The sequence below is a fragment of the Plectropomus leopardus genome, chromosome 23, assembly GCF_026936395.1.
Source record: "Plectropomus leopardus strain MGB_pleo_1.0 chromosome 23, ASM2693639v1, whole genome shotgun sequence".
NCBI classification, from domain to species: Eukaryota; Metazoa; Chordata; class Actinopteri; order Perciformes; family Serranidae; genus Plectropomus; species Plectropomus leopardus.
In genome coordinates, this window is record NC_142198.1 from 20589469 (window position 1) to 20604188 (window position 14720).

General features: G+C 38.9%; 1 protein-coding gene across 1 annotated transcript; it reads left to right on the forward strand.

Annotated features, from left to right (window-relative positions):
- Positions 1 to 262: 262 nt before the first annotated feature.
- Positions 263 to 14366, forward strand: LOC121962324 (calpain-5). Its single transcript, XM_042512564.2, has 14 exons — positions 263 to 429; positions 801 to 1080; positions 3298 to 3484; positions 6798 to 6929; positions 7000 to 7211; positions 8140 to 8332; positions 8417 to 8610; positions 9331 to 9408; positions 10533 to 10956; positions 11030 to 11152; positions 11355 to 11551; positions 12323 to 12441; positions 12552 to 12688; positions 13788 to 14366. Exons 2-14 carry the CDS (start codon positions 995 to 997, stop codon positions 13962 to 13964), a joined length of 2259 nt encoding a protein of 752 aa, XP_042368498.2. The 5' UTR covers positions 263 to 429; positions 801 to 994; the 3' UTR covers positions 13965 to 14366.
- The last annotated feature ends 354 nt before the right edge of the window (positions 14367 to 14720 follow it).

Sequence of the window (14720 nt, forward strand, 5' to 3'; positions counted from 1 at the left end):
ATGTTTGAAATATTCTCACTTTTTACTGAGAATACAGTAAAAGCGGCCTAAATGGACAAAAAAAGCTGTATTTTGAGGTTCATTTAAGGTTTTTCCTTTTATTTATGTCTAAAACTTTGGTCTTTTTGTCCCTCAGAAAGACATAAGTTGTCTCTATCAGCCCTGCGTTGCTGCCTCGTGTTGATCAAACAGAAAATAAGGGAATAATTAGCTCGATATTTGGCAGTGAGGAGGTTAAAATAGACGCGGTTTCTCAGGTGTCAGGGGGAAACACACTCGACAGCAACAGATACTCCAGGAGTCTGAGCGGGAGAAGATATGAGGGAAGAGGAGAAGAGACCAAAAAGATAAGGCAGAAAAGGAGGACAGAAGGGGGGACATAGGTCAATATGAGGACGGAAAGACAAGAGGGAGACAGGAGAGAGAAATGTGAGTGACACACACACAAAAATACACACACTTGTTTGTGTCCTGCAGAGCAGTTTTGCACACAGTGTCTATTTTAGAAACTCTGCAGCGTTTTCCTGCTGTGTTATGTCACACAGAGACTGTCTGTCTTTTGTCTGTGCAAAGACAGGTAGAGTTACAGCCGTGTGTCATCGTGCACCGTGTGTGTCACGGCTGTTTGCACATGGACACACACGCATCTGCAGGCTGTTACATACACACACTCATAAGAGATGGTGTCAGGGAGCGTGCAGAGCTCACAGCAAGCTGAGCGCTCACCCTGCAGCATCACTCACGCTGCAGTTTCACATTTATTCACTTTTATTTTTCTGATTTTTATTTTTTTAATTCAGGCCCTGTGACACAAATCTCCAAGTGAAGTGTGTGTCTGTGGTGGAGATGAGTCACACACTCCTGGCAGATTCAGAGGACAGACGAAGACAGCTTTTAACAGCTGACTCTGGGACAAAAGAGGAGGAAAGAGACGACAAATGCTGGATATTTGTCACCACAGAGCACATATGATCGTCTCTGGAGGATTTCCTAAATGACCAAAGGATGTTCAGATCTGCAGCCTGAGCTCCAGAGACAGTTTCAGAAAACAAGCGGAAAAACTTCCAGTCTGACTTCAAGGTAAAAGAATTTACCTGCAGTTTATATACAGTAATATCTAATGCATGTTAATAAAGCCTGATTATATATATATATATATATATATATATATATATATATATATATATATATATATAAAATGAGGTTTTTAATGATTTAAATATAAACTCAAGGGCAATACTGAATATTGCTGAAACTGGTGACAGCCCTTATAGATAAGTAATGTGGAGTGAAATTTGTATTATAAAGCTCATATTTTTGTGTATTTAATTTATTTATCCATTTAAAAATTCCACCAAGAAAAAACAACAATGGAATTTTTATTTTATTTTTTATTGATTTATTTTTGCATTTTTTATAGTAGCATAGTGTTATTTCCACATAGTTATTTGAGATATTTATTTATTTTTTATAACTTCTAAAAAATATAGTTTATTTCACCAAATGTATAATGGAATAATATTTATTTCATAAAAAATGCAATTGATTATCTTAGCATGACTACCTTTACTATAAAAAAAAAAACTTAAACTGTTTGGTGAAGCATGGCTTTAGACAGTAAAATGATAAAAAAAAAAAATAAAATTCACGGTGTATATATAATGGATTAAATTAAATGGTGAAAAGGCTGAACAAATAAAATTTAAATAAACAAAAAAAAACGATAAATTTTTCAACAATAAAAATAATAAAGAGTACAAAAATTAAGCACTAAAATAATTTTTAAAAATCCACAAATGAAAGTCAACAGAATAAACACCGGATAACAAATACACAAAATACTAAAAAAAACCAAAACTTTAAAATTGTACTAACTGACTGCGTTCACCAGTGATGAGTCTATTTTAAGTTGAGCCATCAAACAATAATAAAAATATTGAGCCGCAGGAATTCATGATGTATTTGGTTGCTGCAATCAGTAAAACATGATAAGGCATGAATTTATCATACGTTCTTAAATTATGGATCATATGTTTTTCGGGTGCTTATGTCTCTCTGCACGAATCTGATACAAGAAAAAGAAAACCTCGCTGATAATTAATGACGCTGACCCGAGCGGTATCTGCAAACCCTGCAAGGTTTCATCTCTGCTTTTCCTCTCCGCACAGCAAGACCCTGAGCTGACCCCGACGTCAGCACACACACACACACCTGGCATACTCACGCTGACACCGGGCACACTGCTTCACACACACACACACACACCAGTTGATGGGTCACCAGTCACACTGCTGACCCCAGCAGGTCATATCACCCATGACTAAAACGGTACCATTACCTTACTGCTGTCCTCACATTATCCCTCCAACACACACACACACACACACACACACACACACACATACACACACTGACCAGCTAACTCTGCCTGAAGCTGTTTAACCCTTTAAACGTCCAAAGACGTTCATATTTTCAATGGTGTCTACCAAATATAGGCTAATTTAATGTAAGATGTCCCAAACTTGTTAAAAAAGTTGCATGTTCTGATGCTACAAACACAGCTCGAGATGTCCAGAATTCATGTTCAAAATGTGTGTTTTGTAGCTACAAACACAGCTAGAAATGTCCCAAACTTGCATGAAAAATTGCGTGTTTTGTTGCAATATACACAGCTGGAAATGCTGCAAACTCTCAATAAAAATAGTTGCTTCAAGCAGAGCTAGACATGTCCCAAACTCACTTTAAAAATGCATGTTTGTTGCAAGAGACACGGCTGGAAAAGTCCTAAACTTTCATGAAAAATTGCGTGTTTTGTTACTATACATGGCTGGAAATGCTGCAAACTTTCAATCAAAACTGTTTGTTTTGTTGCTTCAAACAGAGCTGGACATGTCCTAAACTCGTGTTAAACGTGTGTTTCGTCTCTACAAACAGCTGGTAATGTCCACAAGTTGTGAAAAATTGCATTTTTTGTTGCTACAAATATGGCTCGAAATGTCCCAAACTCTGGTTAAACACTGTGTTTTGTTATGACAAACACAGCTGCAAATGTCCCGAACTCACCATAAAAACTGTTTTTTGTCACTACGAAATGGAAATGTTTAGAAGTCATGCTAAAAATACATTTCAGGAACAATTACATGTTTTGTCGCTACAAACGTAGCTAGAAATGTCCCAAACTCTCGTTAAAAATTGCATGTTTTGTAGCTACAAACACAGCTGGAAATGTCAAGAACTCGTTTTGAAAACTGCACGTTAAATATGCTCTCAGTGAAACTCTTCTTTCTATCTTTCCAGAAGCTTCTCCTCTTCAGCCGCTATGCCCGAACGAGTTCACAGTTTCCAGGGTCAAAGCTTTCACAAGCTGAGGCGGGCCTGTCTGCGTCGAGGCGCGCTCTTCAAGGATCCCCTGTTCCCCGCCAACGCTCAGTCCCTCTTCTACAAGAGGGAGCCTCCGCCGGGGCTGACGTGGAAGAGGCCGAGGGTGAGTGTGACTGAGCGAGAAGCCGAAAAGTATATCCAGAGTTTGTTGTGGTCATAAAAAGTCTAGAAAAGGCATGGAATTTGTAAATGGTAGTTTCCAGACCTGGAAAAGTTTTGGAAAAGTCATGGAATTTTGTCTAACAAACCTGTTTAATAATACATGATGTGTTCAAGGTTTGAAAGACATGTTTTCTTAAAAAAAGAAAAGAAATTAAAGAAAAAAAAATCCTTAAAAATGGCCAAATTGCCAAAGTCTTTTAGATTATCACAATTTTTTTCTTTTAAAATCACCCAAAAATTTTTTTTTTATAAAGTCAAAATGTTGTTATTAAAAATAAACTGATAAAAAAAAAATAGCCTTTTTTTAAAAAAAAAAAAAAAAGAAAAGAAAGAAATCACGGTCATGTTTTCTTAAAAAAAAAATGGCTGTGAAGAAAATTAAAAATACAACCATATAATTAAATTAAGCCCCTTCCCTAAAGCCAAAATAATCCTCAGTGCTCAGAATTGTTTTTGACATGCACCCTGCTTTTTGCACCCTCTCCTCTCTCATAAATAAACATTATATTTCAATATTTGGTCCTACTCTTGTTCTGAATTCATTATGCTTTAAATTCTCAAAGTCATTGAAAAGTCATGTTAATTATTATTATTTATTACAAACTCTTTATATCTCACAGGTGGTTTTTTACACATCTTCATTTCCACAATTACCCACTTCAAACCAGTTCAAACCAGTTCAACAGCGACAAAGAGTTATTTTACAAATATATCTCCTCTCCTCACACATCTAAATAAAGTGACCGCAGCTCGTTATATTTCCGTCAGATTCGGGATAATTAAAGCACTTTCTATTATAGGAGACGCTTCAGGCAGTGAAACCTTATCCCTCAGAGAGCGAGCCGCTCGCAACGCTGGTGGACTGCTCTATTAGTGTGTGTGTGTGTGTGTGTGTGTGTGTGTGTGTGTGTGTTTACAGTTAAGAAAGAGCAGCAGTTAATTTAAAAAAGCGCAGTGTTGAGATGGGTGTAGACGTGTATAAGTTTATGGTGGCTACAGTTAGCCTTTAATGGTGCCAGTGTAATATGAGGTTAAAGTCAAGGTTAAATTATTTATTGCCCAGTTGTCAGTAGCCAAAAAATATAGATTTAAATGTGCAAGGACTTGTTAGGAGATGGATTATGCATGTATGAACAAAAAACAAGACTTTTAAAGACCTTTTTAAAGCTGTGTGAAATTAAATTTAATGCTTTTTACATAATTCTACTGGGCAACAAATGACAGCAAACCAATAAGGACAACAAGGCCGATAATAATCAATTAAAGTACATTATTTACAAAACTGTTAATCACATTGTTTCAGTAATCCCCAGCTGTTTATAACAACAATTCCTTGTAAAATAATCAATTAATGTGGCCTAAACCAAGATAAGTGAAAGAAGATGGTCAAAATGATTAACCAAAAGAGTAATCATTTTTTTAAAATAATTTAAATGAAAAATATATATAACTGATTATAATGTCTATGCAGGAGAAAATGTGCAAAAATAGTCAAGACCTTTTGAAAAAAAATTTTTTAAATACATTTAAAGGTCTTTTTAAGGAATATGATGCTTTTTAAGATTTTTCAAGACTGCAGATGACCTGAGGTCACCCATTAACCCTTTAATACATGGGCAAATTTGTTTAATTTATTTCCAAATCATGATAAGAAGTAACTTGAAAAGAAATAACTCAAAAATTAGTCAGAAATTATTAAAAAGAACAAGAAAATTACCCGAAAGTTTGCACAAAAAAAGAGAGACTTGAAATAGTGCTTTAAAAAGCTAATAATTTTGTAACAGAATTTTTAATATAAAGTTATGATAATTATGAATATAGTATATTTGGGTTTTTTTCTTTTTCCTACATTTCTGAAACAAATAAAGACATTTGCTCAGGGCTCAAAGATTGTAATACTTTAGAGCGGCACAAGAAAAGTAATGGCAGGTTTTAAAGGGTTAATTGCACTGATCTTAATAAATAATCATGTTTATTTTAGCTCCAAATTCAGGATCGACTGTGATCAGTCGAGTTCATGTAGTTCATTCAGTCTGTGGACCAAACCTTGTTGATGCGAAACCCTGCTGGAGACTAATTTGTTGACTCAGAGCAGGAGATAAAGGGTTAATGGTATTGTGTTCCTAATGCTCCGCTCAGGTATTTTAAGCGTTTATCAACGGGGAGTCGGATGTTAGTTTGACATCGAGTCACTCTGCAACTTCCCCCTCGACTGTCACAATCCAGGTGGCCTCCTACTTGTTGTGAAGTTGATATCATCACAAGGAAGGTACATATCTCGTCTGGGGTTACATCCGAGGAGGTTATGACCACCCAGTGTGTGTGTGTGTGTGTGTGTGTGTGTGTGTTTTCCTGCCTCAGTGTGTGTGCGTGTGTCCAGCAGCACCTCTACTGTTACCTGACCCTGTCCAAACGGAGATCAACAGATCCACACAGACGGGATCTGTCTCCTCAGCAGTGCTCCGACACTCGCAGGCCTCATAAAACACTGACGCTACGAACTGCTGCTGCGCTCATTCATCAGAGTTTATTTAAAGATTTGCTAATATGCTCATTTTCAGGTTCGTATTTGTATCTTGGCTTTCTCTGAACGCTGAGCAAAACATGCGAAAATGGAAATGACCAGCTTGGTGAGAAATATTCCACAAATTGCAGGAAATTAGTAGATTTAAAAAAAAAAAAAAGGCTACAAAAAATATCAAGGGATAAACTATATTAATGAATATTGTTATAAACCTATTTAAAATTATGTTACAGAGTTATTATATTTATTATATCACACTTTTTTCAGGTAATTTTCTTCTTTGTTTGGGTTTTTATTTTTAAAATATTTTTTATTTATAAATAAAATTCTCATTTGTCATGTTTTTGAAAGAAATCAAGCCACTTTTTTAAGGTTTCAAAGGGTTAATGGTCAAAAAACTGTCGTCTTTACCCTTCATGATGTCTGTGCTGCAACACTTGAATTCACAATCTGTTTAAGACGCTCTGTTTTAGCGCCTGTCTCTTTAAGGCCCCCTTCCCCCCAAAAACGGCCCAGTCTGCTCTGATTGGTCAACATTTTGGGGTCTTCTGCGTGTCATTTCAGCCAGGGGAATGACCGCAACCAAAAATAACAAGAAAGTTAACAACATCAGCTCCATATTTCCCAGATGTTACCAAATACGCACGTTTTGTTGCTCCAAGGTGGCCAAATAAAGAAAAAACAACAAGTTTAATGTGTTTTTTATGAAACGTCTTTCTTCTGCCTCCAGGAGATATGTAAGGACCCCCGACTGTTTGTCGATGGCATCAGCACTCGTGACCTACACCAAGGCAGTCTGGGTAACTGCTGGATGGTGGCTGCCATTTCCTGCTTAGCATCCGAGCCCTTCCTGTGGAAGAAGGTTGTGTATTTCTTTATTGCTTCCTTCTTTCCCTCCATTTTTCCTTCGACTTACTCCTACGTCCCCACAGGTGATCCCCGACCACGTGGACCAGGAGTGGAATCCAAAGCACTCCGACTTGTACGCAGGAATCTTCCATTTCCGGTTCTGGAGACTCGGCCGTTGGATGGACGTCGTTGTGGACGACCGTCTGCCGGTCAGCAGAGATGGAGTCCTGCTCTTCTGCCGCTCGGCAACGCCACGAGAGTTTTGGAGCGCACTGCTGGAAAAGGCCTACGCCAAGTAAGTGATTCACCCGGCTTGATTATGTTCGAGGACTGACAAAACACCCATTCTTCCTTCAACAATGGCATAGGAGCTATCAAGACCCCCGAAACCTTGATTGCCTGATTGGTTAAAATTCATAGAAAATGGATCAAAGGACGGCCATCTGAATTATCTGTAGGTTCATGGGTTTTGCCAATCCTGGTCTCTTTATTTAAACTAGAAGTGCCAGGGAACAGGGTCTGAAGCAGACCTTTCTAATGAACAGTGGGACCAAATTCTTGAGCTGGTCCATTCCTCCTTCATATGTGCCCATCAGAGGCTAATTCAATGCAAAGTATTACAGGGATGCTTAATTTATAGCAGCTGGCCAAATCTGGCCCTGGTAGGGTGCCAGGTGATCCCAGATATGTCCAAAAATCCCAGACACATGGCCCCCTGGTCATTTTGCAAAAGTGGCCCCCAAGCAAAGCAAGTTAAGCATCACTGCACCATGCTAGACTGGCCAAATATAGTGTCCTAAAATCCAAAAAAGGTCCAAAACTCTAAGAAATGTCTAAAAGTTTGAGAGATGTCCTAAAATACAAAAAATGTGCTTAAATCCTTGAAACGTCCTAAAAGCTTAGAAATATCCCAAAGTCCCAGAAATGTCCAAAACTTCCAGAAATGTGTATGAGGCTGCTGTGACTCTGGCCCCCATGCAAGCAAAGTAAGATGAGTTCCTGCACTATACTAACACCATCCTGGCCAAAATACATCCTAATATACCCCCTAGCATCTGATAAAAAATCATAATATGTAAACCTAATAGATGCACACTTATGGGACAAGAACCAATTTCATTTTCAAATGTCCGACTACAAACAAACACCTGTTGAATAAGAAAATGGAGAAGAGGGGCTCAGCCATTAATCATTCATTCAATCTATATCTGGTTACTCTGTAGGCTAAACGGCTGCTACGAGGCGCTGGAAGGTGGAAACACCACAGAGGCTCTGATCGACTTCACCGGCGGGGTTTCGGAGCCCCTCAGCCTGGATCGTGAGGCCCTCAGCCAGCACAGCGACCAAAGAAGGGCGCTCTTCCAGACCTTAGCCAAGGCTCACGAACGCAAAGCCCTCATCACCTGCTCCATTCGAGTGAGCATCTCTGAATATCATCGGACAAAATAGCTGCAAAAAGTGTTTGAAATGTGGCGACTAACATAAATTAACATGTCTCAGCCAGCAGAGGGGGAGACGGTGGAGTCGGTTTTGGACTGCGGTCTGGTGCGAGGGCACGCCTACGGGATCACAGCGGTGAGGAAGGTGAGGCTGGGGGAGAAGCTGCAGAAGACGGGCTGGATGTCCCGACTCTTCATGGTGCGCATGAGGAATCCATGGGGCACCACGGACTGGACGGGAGCCTGGAGTCAGGGGTGAGGGCATATATCCAAGTAGACGTTCGTGCCAAATTTGAGGAAAGTCCCTCAAGGCATTCTTGAGGTATCATGTTCACAAAAAGGAAACACAAGAGGTCATAGTGACCTTGACCTTTAACCACCAAAATCTAATCAGTTCATCCTTTAGTCCAAGTGAATGTTTTCGCCGAATTTGAGGAAATTCTCTCAAGACCTTATTGCAATCTTGTGCTCCCAGTAATGACATGGAAGTAAGGCCACATGATCTTCACCTTTGACCACCAAAATATAATCACGTCATTGTTGAATCCAAGTGGATGATTGTCCCAAATTTGAGGAAATTCCCTCAAAGGTTCTTGAGATAAATGTTCAGGAAAATGAGACTCTGAACTCTGTACTGGCTTAATCTGCCACATGTCTGACTGCTGAGTACATCACACATTTTGCTGGAGCTTTGGGAAATAAGCCTCTGCAGACGTTTCGCACCGTCAGTCTGTTTTACAACATTTCATAATTACAATTTCCGACATTTTACAATTGTGTCAGAGTTGTTTTACAAGGAGACATCTGTCGTATGCATTATGGAAGCCTGAGAAACTCGAAAAAAATGGCCAAAATGGACCTATAAAGATTTCCAGAAGTTGAAACGCTACTTTTCACATGTCATTTCCAGTGTGTTGGACCTTGCAGCTCTGCATTTTTGCCTTTGACATTGTTGTGTGTGGACGCCCCCTGCAGGTCGCAGCAGTGGCAGCAGATGAGTCGAGCAGAGAGGGAGAAGATGGGGCTCATTGTTCGAGATGTCGGGGAGTTCTGGTATATCTCCATCATTAATTATTTGTTGGGATCATATTGTACTCCTGCCCACACAAGTAAAGTTGCAGTTACAGTTTACATCAATGTCTGTCCAGACTTTACACTTACACTGATCAAAGGTGGACGTTCCTAAAAAGAAGTTACATATTCAAAATTCACAGTTTCCAGGTAAAAACCCCAAAATAATGTCACTAATTCAATATCTGAGCAAATGTTCCTTTTTGTTACTGAGATATTTTATTAAATAATGGCAGAACACAATGGTGTCATTGTAAAGTTCACTGTTTTTACTTTTTAGATGTAAAATGTCATCATTTTATCCTCTTCTTCTTGAGTTATGCCAAAAAACTTGTTTTGTGAGGTCACCTTGACCTTTGACCACGAAGGCCTTCTTGAGATATAATTTTGACGAGAATGAGATGGACGCAAGGCCATAATGACCTTGACCTTTGACTTGTTGCCACCAAGATTAAATCAATTAATTGTTATGTCCTAGTAGACGGTTGTGCTAAATTTGCTGAAATTCCCTCAAGAAACTCTTGAGATATTGTGTTCATGAGAATTAGACTGACGCAAGGTCACATTGACCTTGTCCTTTGACCTATGACCACCGAGATCGAATCAGTCAATTGTGATGTCCATGTGTGCCTTTGGGCCAAATTTGAGGTAATTCCCTCAAAGCCTTATTGAGATCTTATGTTCAAAAGAATGACACAAATGCAAGGTCACAGTGACCTTGACCTTTGAACACGTTTGTGCCTAATTTTGTGCCAGAAATTCTCTCAAGGCATTCTTGACATATAGCAGTTGTGAGAATGAGATAAACAAACAACAATAAACTTTTGACTTTTGACCACCAAAATCAAATCTGTTCATTGTTGAGTGCAAGAAGATGTTTGTGCCAAATTTGAGGAAATGTCCCTGAATGAGACAAACGAATCGACAACCCAAAAACACTGAAATTGTCTCTGACCATGGCTATCACTGCTGCAAAGGCGTTAAAAAGTCTGTAAAATACATGTTTAAAAGTGGGCATTTAGCATGATTTCTATCCGTTTATTTTGCTGATTGTTGTCATAAATGTCACGTGATTGACACACTACATTTCCTCTCCTGCTCCTCAGGATGGACTTTGAGGATTTCTGTCACTACTTCACAGACGTGGTGCTGTGCCGGCTGGTGGAGAGACCTCTGCTGTGGCCGAGCTCTCACTGGAGGGAGGTGCGGCACTATGGGGAGTGGACTCCAGCTCCCACTTCCCCGGGAACACCTCCATCCACCGACCTCCACCAAAGCAACCACGCGCTGAGTTCAGGGAAGAACAACGACGCCAGACATGGAGGGACCAAGCAGCAGGGTAACCGGAAGGAGGCGAGACTCGGGGAGAGTCAGCAGAAGGAAGAGAGGTGTGAGCGAGATAATAGCGTGAAAAAAGAGACAAAGGAGGACGATGGTGGAGAGGTGGGAGGATGGGAGGCACAGATGGACAAGAGGAGTCGATGTGGAGGATGCATCAACCACAGAGACACTTTCCTGCACAACCCGCAGGTAATGAAAGAAATGAAAATAACAAAATGTAATCGTCACAATACTCTAACGTTTTACTTTTCTGACTCTCTAGTTCATGTTTGAGGTGAGAGACAAAGAGGAGGAGGTGCTGATCTGTCTGCAGCAGGAGGACAGGAGGATACGGAGGAAAGATGGAGGAGGAGACAACCTGCCGATCGGCTTTGAGGTGCTGAAGGTGAGCAGGCCTAACAATGTGACACCTTTTCAATTCCTGCAATAAAAAATAAATAAATAAATTAAAAATAAATAAATAAATAAATAAATAAATAAATTAATTAATTAATTAAATTAAATTAAATTAAATTAAATTAAATTAAATTAAATTAAATTAAAAATAAATAAATAAATAAAATCCCTGCTACGCTGTTGTGGCACAGGTGGAGGTGAACCGCAGCAGCCGGGTGCAGTGTGTCGGTGAGCAGGTGGCCAGCTCCGTCTACATGGACTCCCGCAGTGTGACGCTGAGATGGACTCTGGCTCCGGGTTGCTACGTCGTGCTGCCAACCACCTTCCTCCCAGGCGCCACCGGACGCTTCCTCCTACGCCTCTTCTCCCATTCCCAAGTCCAACTCAGGTGTGTCAGGAATTTTTGTTTGCATGTTTGATAAGGGGTAAAAAAAACATCGAAAGAGTAATTTCACTTGCTCAGAAAGTTAGTAAAATGCACAGTAAACATACTTTGTATTTAATTATTTATGTATTGTTAGGAACCAGCACGTGATGGGAGAAGGCAAGGAATGTAAAGCCACGTTTTTGGTGAATTAAATGTATTTATTAATAAGAAAATTAGGATTATCATGTCATGACAACAACAAAATGTGAGGCAAAACTACCAGAATCTAAAACATAAATATAGTAAAAAGAGAGCTCTTTAAAACAAGAGATGTGAGAATCCTCTAATGAAATCAAAATAAAAACATTATTGTCATTTTTATTTTTCAATTATTTTATTTATTCCAAACACAACTGCTTTTCTCCTCTGAGAAACAGAAACACCTAAATATTTTTTAAAAAAGCTTCCTAAATTAAAAAATAAAAAGGAAAAATTTAAAAAACAAACAAAATTTTTTTTAAAGTGGTTACAAATACACAAGACAAGAAAATTAAAAAAAGAGCCCACACATGTAGAAACTAAAAAAAATATGTTAATATTCTAAATATTGTGGATCATCCCTTTCGCTTCTACAATAACACAATTTAATTTAATTTAATTTAATTTAATTTAATTTAATTTAATTTAATTTAATTTAATTTAATTTAATTTAATTTAATTTAATTTAACTTAATTTAATTTAATTTAATTTAATTTAATTTAATTTAATTTAATTTAATTTTGTGTGTGTAGGGAACTGAGGGAGGATTTGCCGTCTCCCTCTATCTTCCAGTGTTTTCTACCTCAACCCACTGTGGTGACCACAGTCTACCTCCGCAGGGCATCCGGACTCAGCCCTCCCAAACAGACAGGTGGCTCCGCACATCACATCTCCTCCAGTTTTTTTGTGATTTGGTGTTGAAGACCTTTTGTTCTCTTGTCTAATCTTTACACCTTGTTTTTTCTGTGATATGATCCACAGCTTCAGATGTTTACGCCATAGTGCGGTGTGAGAACGACACTATAAGGACGCGGGTTTTCAAGGCAGAAGAAAACCCTGAATTTAACCTCAGAACCATCTTCTACAGGAGATACCCCGACACTCACATCTCTATTGAGGTTTGACACAGTAATATTCCCCCTCTCTCACACCAACACAATCACCAAATAAAAAACACCATCAGTTAAAAAATAACCAGTTTTGGCATCACTATCGCCATTTAAAATGCTGCAATGTTTTGCTAAAAAACACCCGTTTTGGTGGCACACCAAAATGCAGTGACGGCTCACTAAATACACCCAGCTTCGGTGGCACACTCGCTGCTGAAATGTCTCTTTGTACACTAATCAGTTTCAGGGTCACAATCACCGCTGGAAATACTGTGATGTCTCACTAAAAACAATCTGTTTTGGTGGCACACTTGTTGGAAATACAGTGATTTCTCACTAACAAAAGGTTTTGGTGTCACATTTTCCACTTAAAATGCAGCTAGGTTTTGCTAAAATCACCAGTTTTGTGGTACAACTGCTGCTGGAAATGCTGCCAATACATACCTTAAAAAACAGCCATCTTTGGTGCCAAAATAATTGCTGGAAATGTCCCTGATGTGTCCTTTAAACACAGTTTTGATGATATAACTGCCTTTGGAAATGCCTCTAATGTCTCGCTCGCTTTGGTGGTTAATTGTTGCACAATTGCTGCTGGAAATGTCTTCAGTCCATCCAATGTCTTGCTAAGAAACACTGTTTTGGTGGCACAAACACTGCGAGAAATGCAATGATTTCTCACTAAAAATGACCAGTTTTGCTGGTGAAATTGCTGCTGGAAACACAGAAATGTTTTGTCAGTAAACAACCAGTCTGGATGCAATTTTTGCCTTTTAAAATGCTGCGATATCTGGCGTAAAAAACGCCCAATTCCAGTGACACTAAGACAGCTAGAAATGCCGCATAATCCGATGTCTCTTTAAAATTATTGGTGGCATAATCTCTGGAAATACTGCAAGTGTCACATTACAAAACAACCAGTTGTGTGGCAAACAGGAAGTGCCACAGATGTATTTCACAACAATGCTGGAAATGCTGCTAATTTCTCGCCAGGAAGCACCCAGTTATTTGTTTTTTGGTCTTGAAAAGAGGTCTGCAGAAATGTACAATAACAACATTTTCTTCGGGCTGCTCACACACACTCAGTCAGTCCTGTCGGGTTTTTTTGCAGCTGTGGAGCAGAGGTCGGCTGTGGGACTCGGTGCTCGGTGGCGCTCGACTCCAGACTGCGGAATCAGAGAGGAGTCGGAGCCATGTGATCGATCTGCGAAGCGGCCAATCCGGTTCAGGATGCCGAGGGTGCGTCTACGTCGAGACGTCTTCCAGCGTCTGTCTCACAGACTTGTGACAGCATCACTTTATTTCCCCGCGCAAACCGTCTCAGCGTCCGGCCTCTCAGGTGGAAGTTAACGGACAAAGAAAAGTTTTGATGAACTAATAAAAAACCAAAACTTCAAAGATAGACTGTTAAACAACAAAGGTGCTGTAGTGTACTGACGCATTTTGCATTTGTGTTTCACTGTTAACTGTTCTATGATCTGCTGGTCAGGTCATCAAAACTCAACTGCAAATGCTGCCAAAATGTTTTATGTTTTATGTGTTATTACATCTAATTTATTATTATACTGTTTTGTCATTTTTTTGCTGTTTCTGTCATGATTTTTACATTAATTTATGTTGTAATTATGCTTAAATTTAAAAATAAAATCACATTTGTTTAGAAATGATTTTCTTATGAATAAACAATTAACACTGACTGAGTGTTTTCGCAATTAATTTCATTATTTGGAGGGTTTAAATGATTGAAATCTTTATATTTTAGATTGGACTTCACATTTTAAAGGAACACTTTCACTTTAGCGTTCAGCTGAGAGAGATTCATTGCAACACAACAGGTTTGCATTCCTGCACATATCTCACGTCTCATATCTTTATGTGATTAGATGAGACTAAAATCTGAAATCAGAAAACATGCACTATTGACGTGCACACTTATGACAGTGAATGTTTGAGCAAGATGGCAATGAAAACAAAAATGAGTAATTTTATTATGTCTAACCTTAAAAACTCCAGATATACTCTCTTTTACAATTCTTTTTTATAT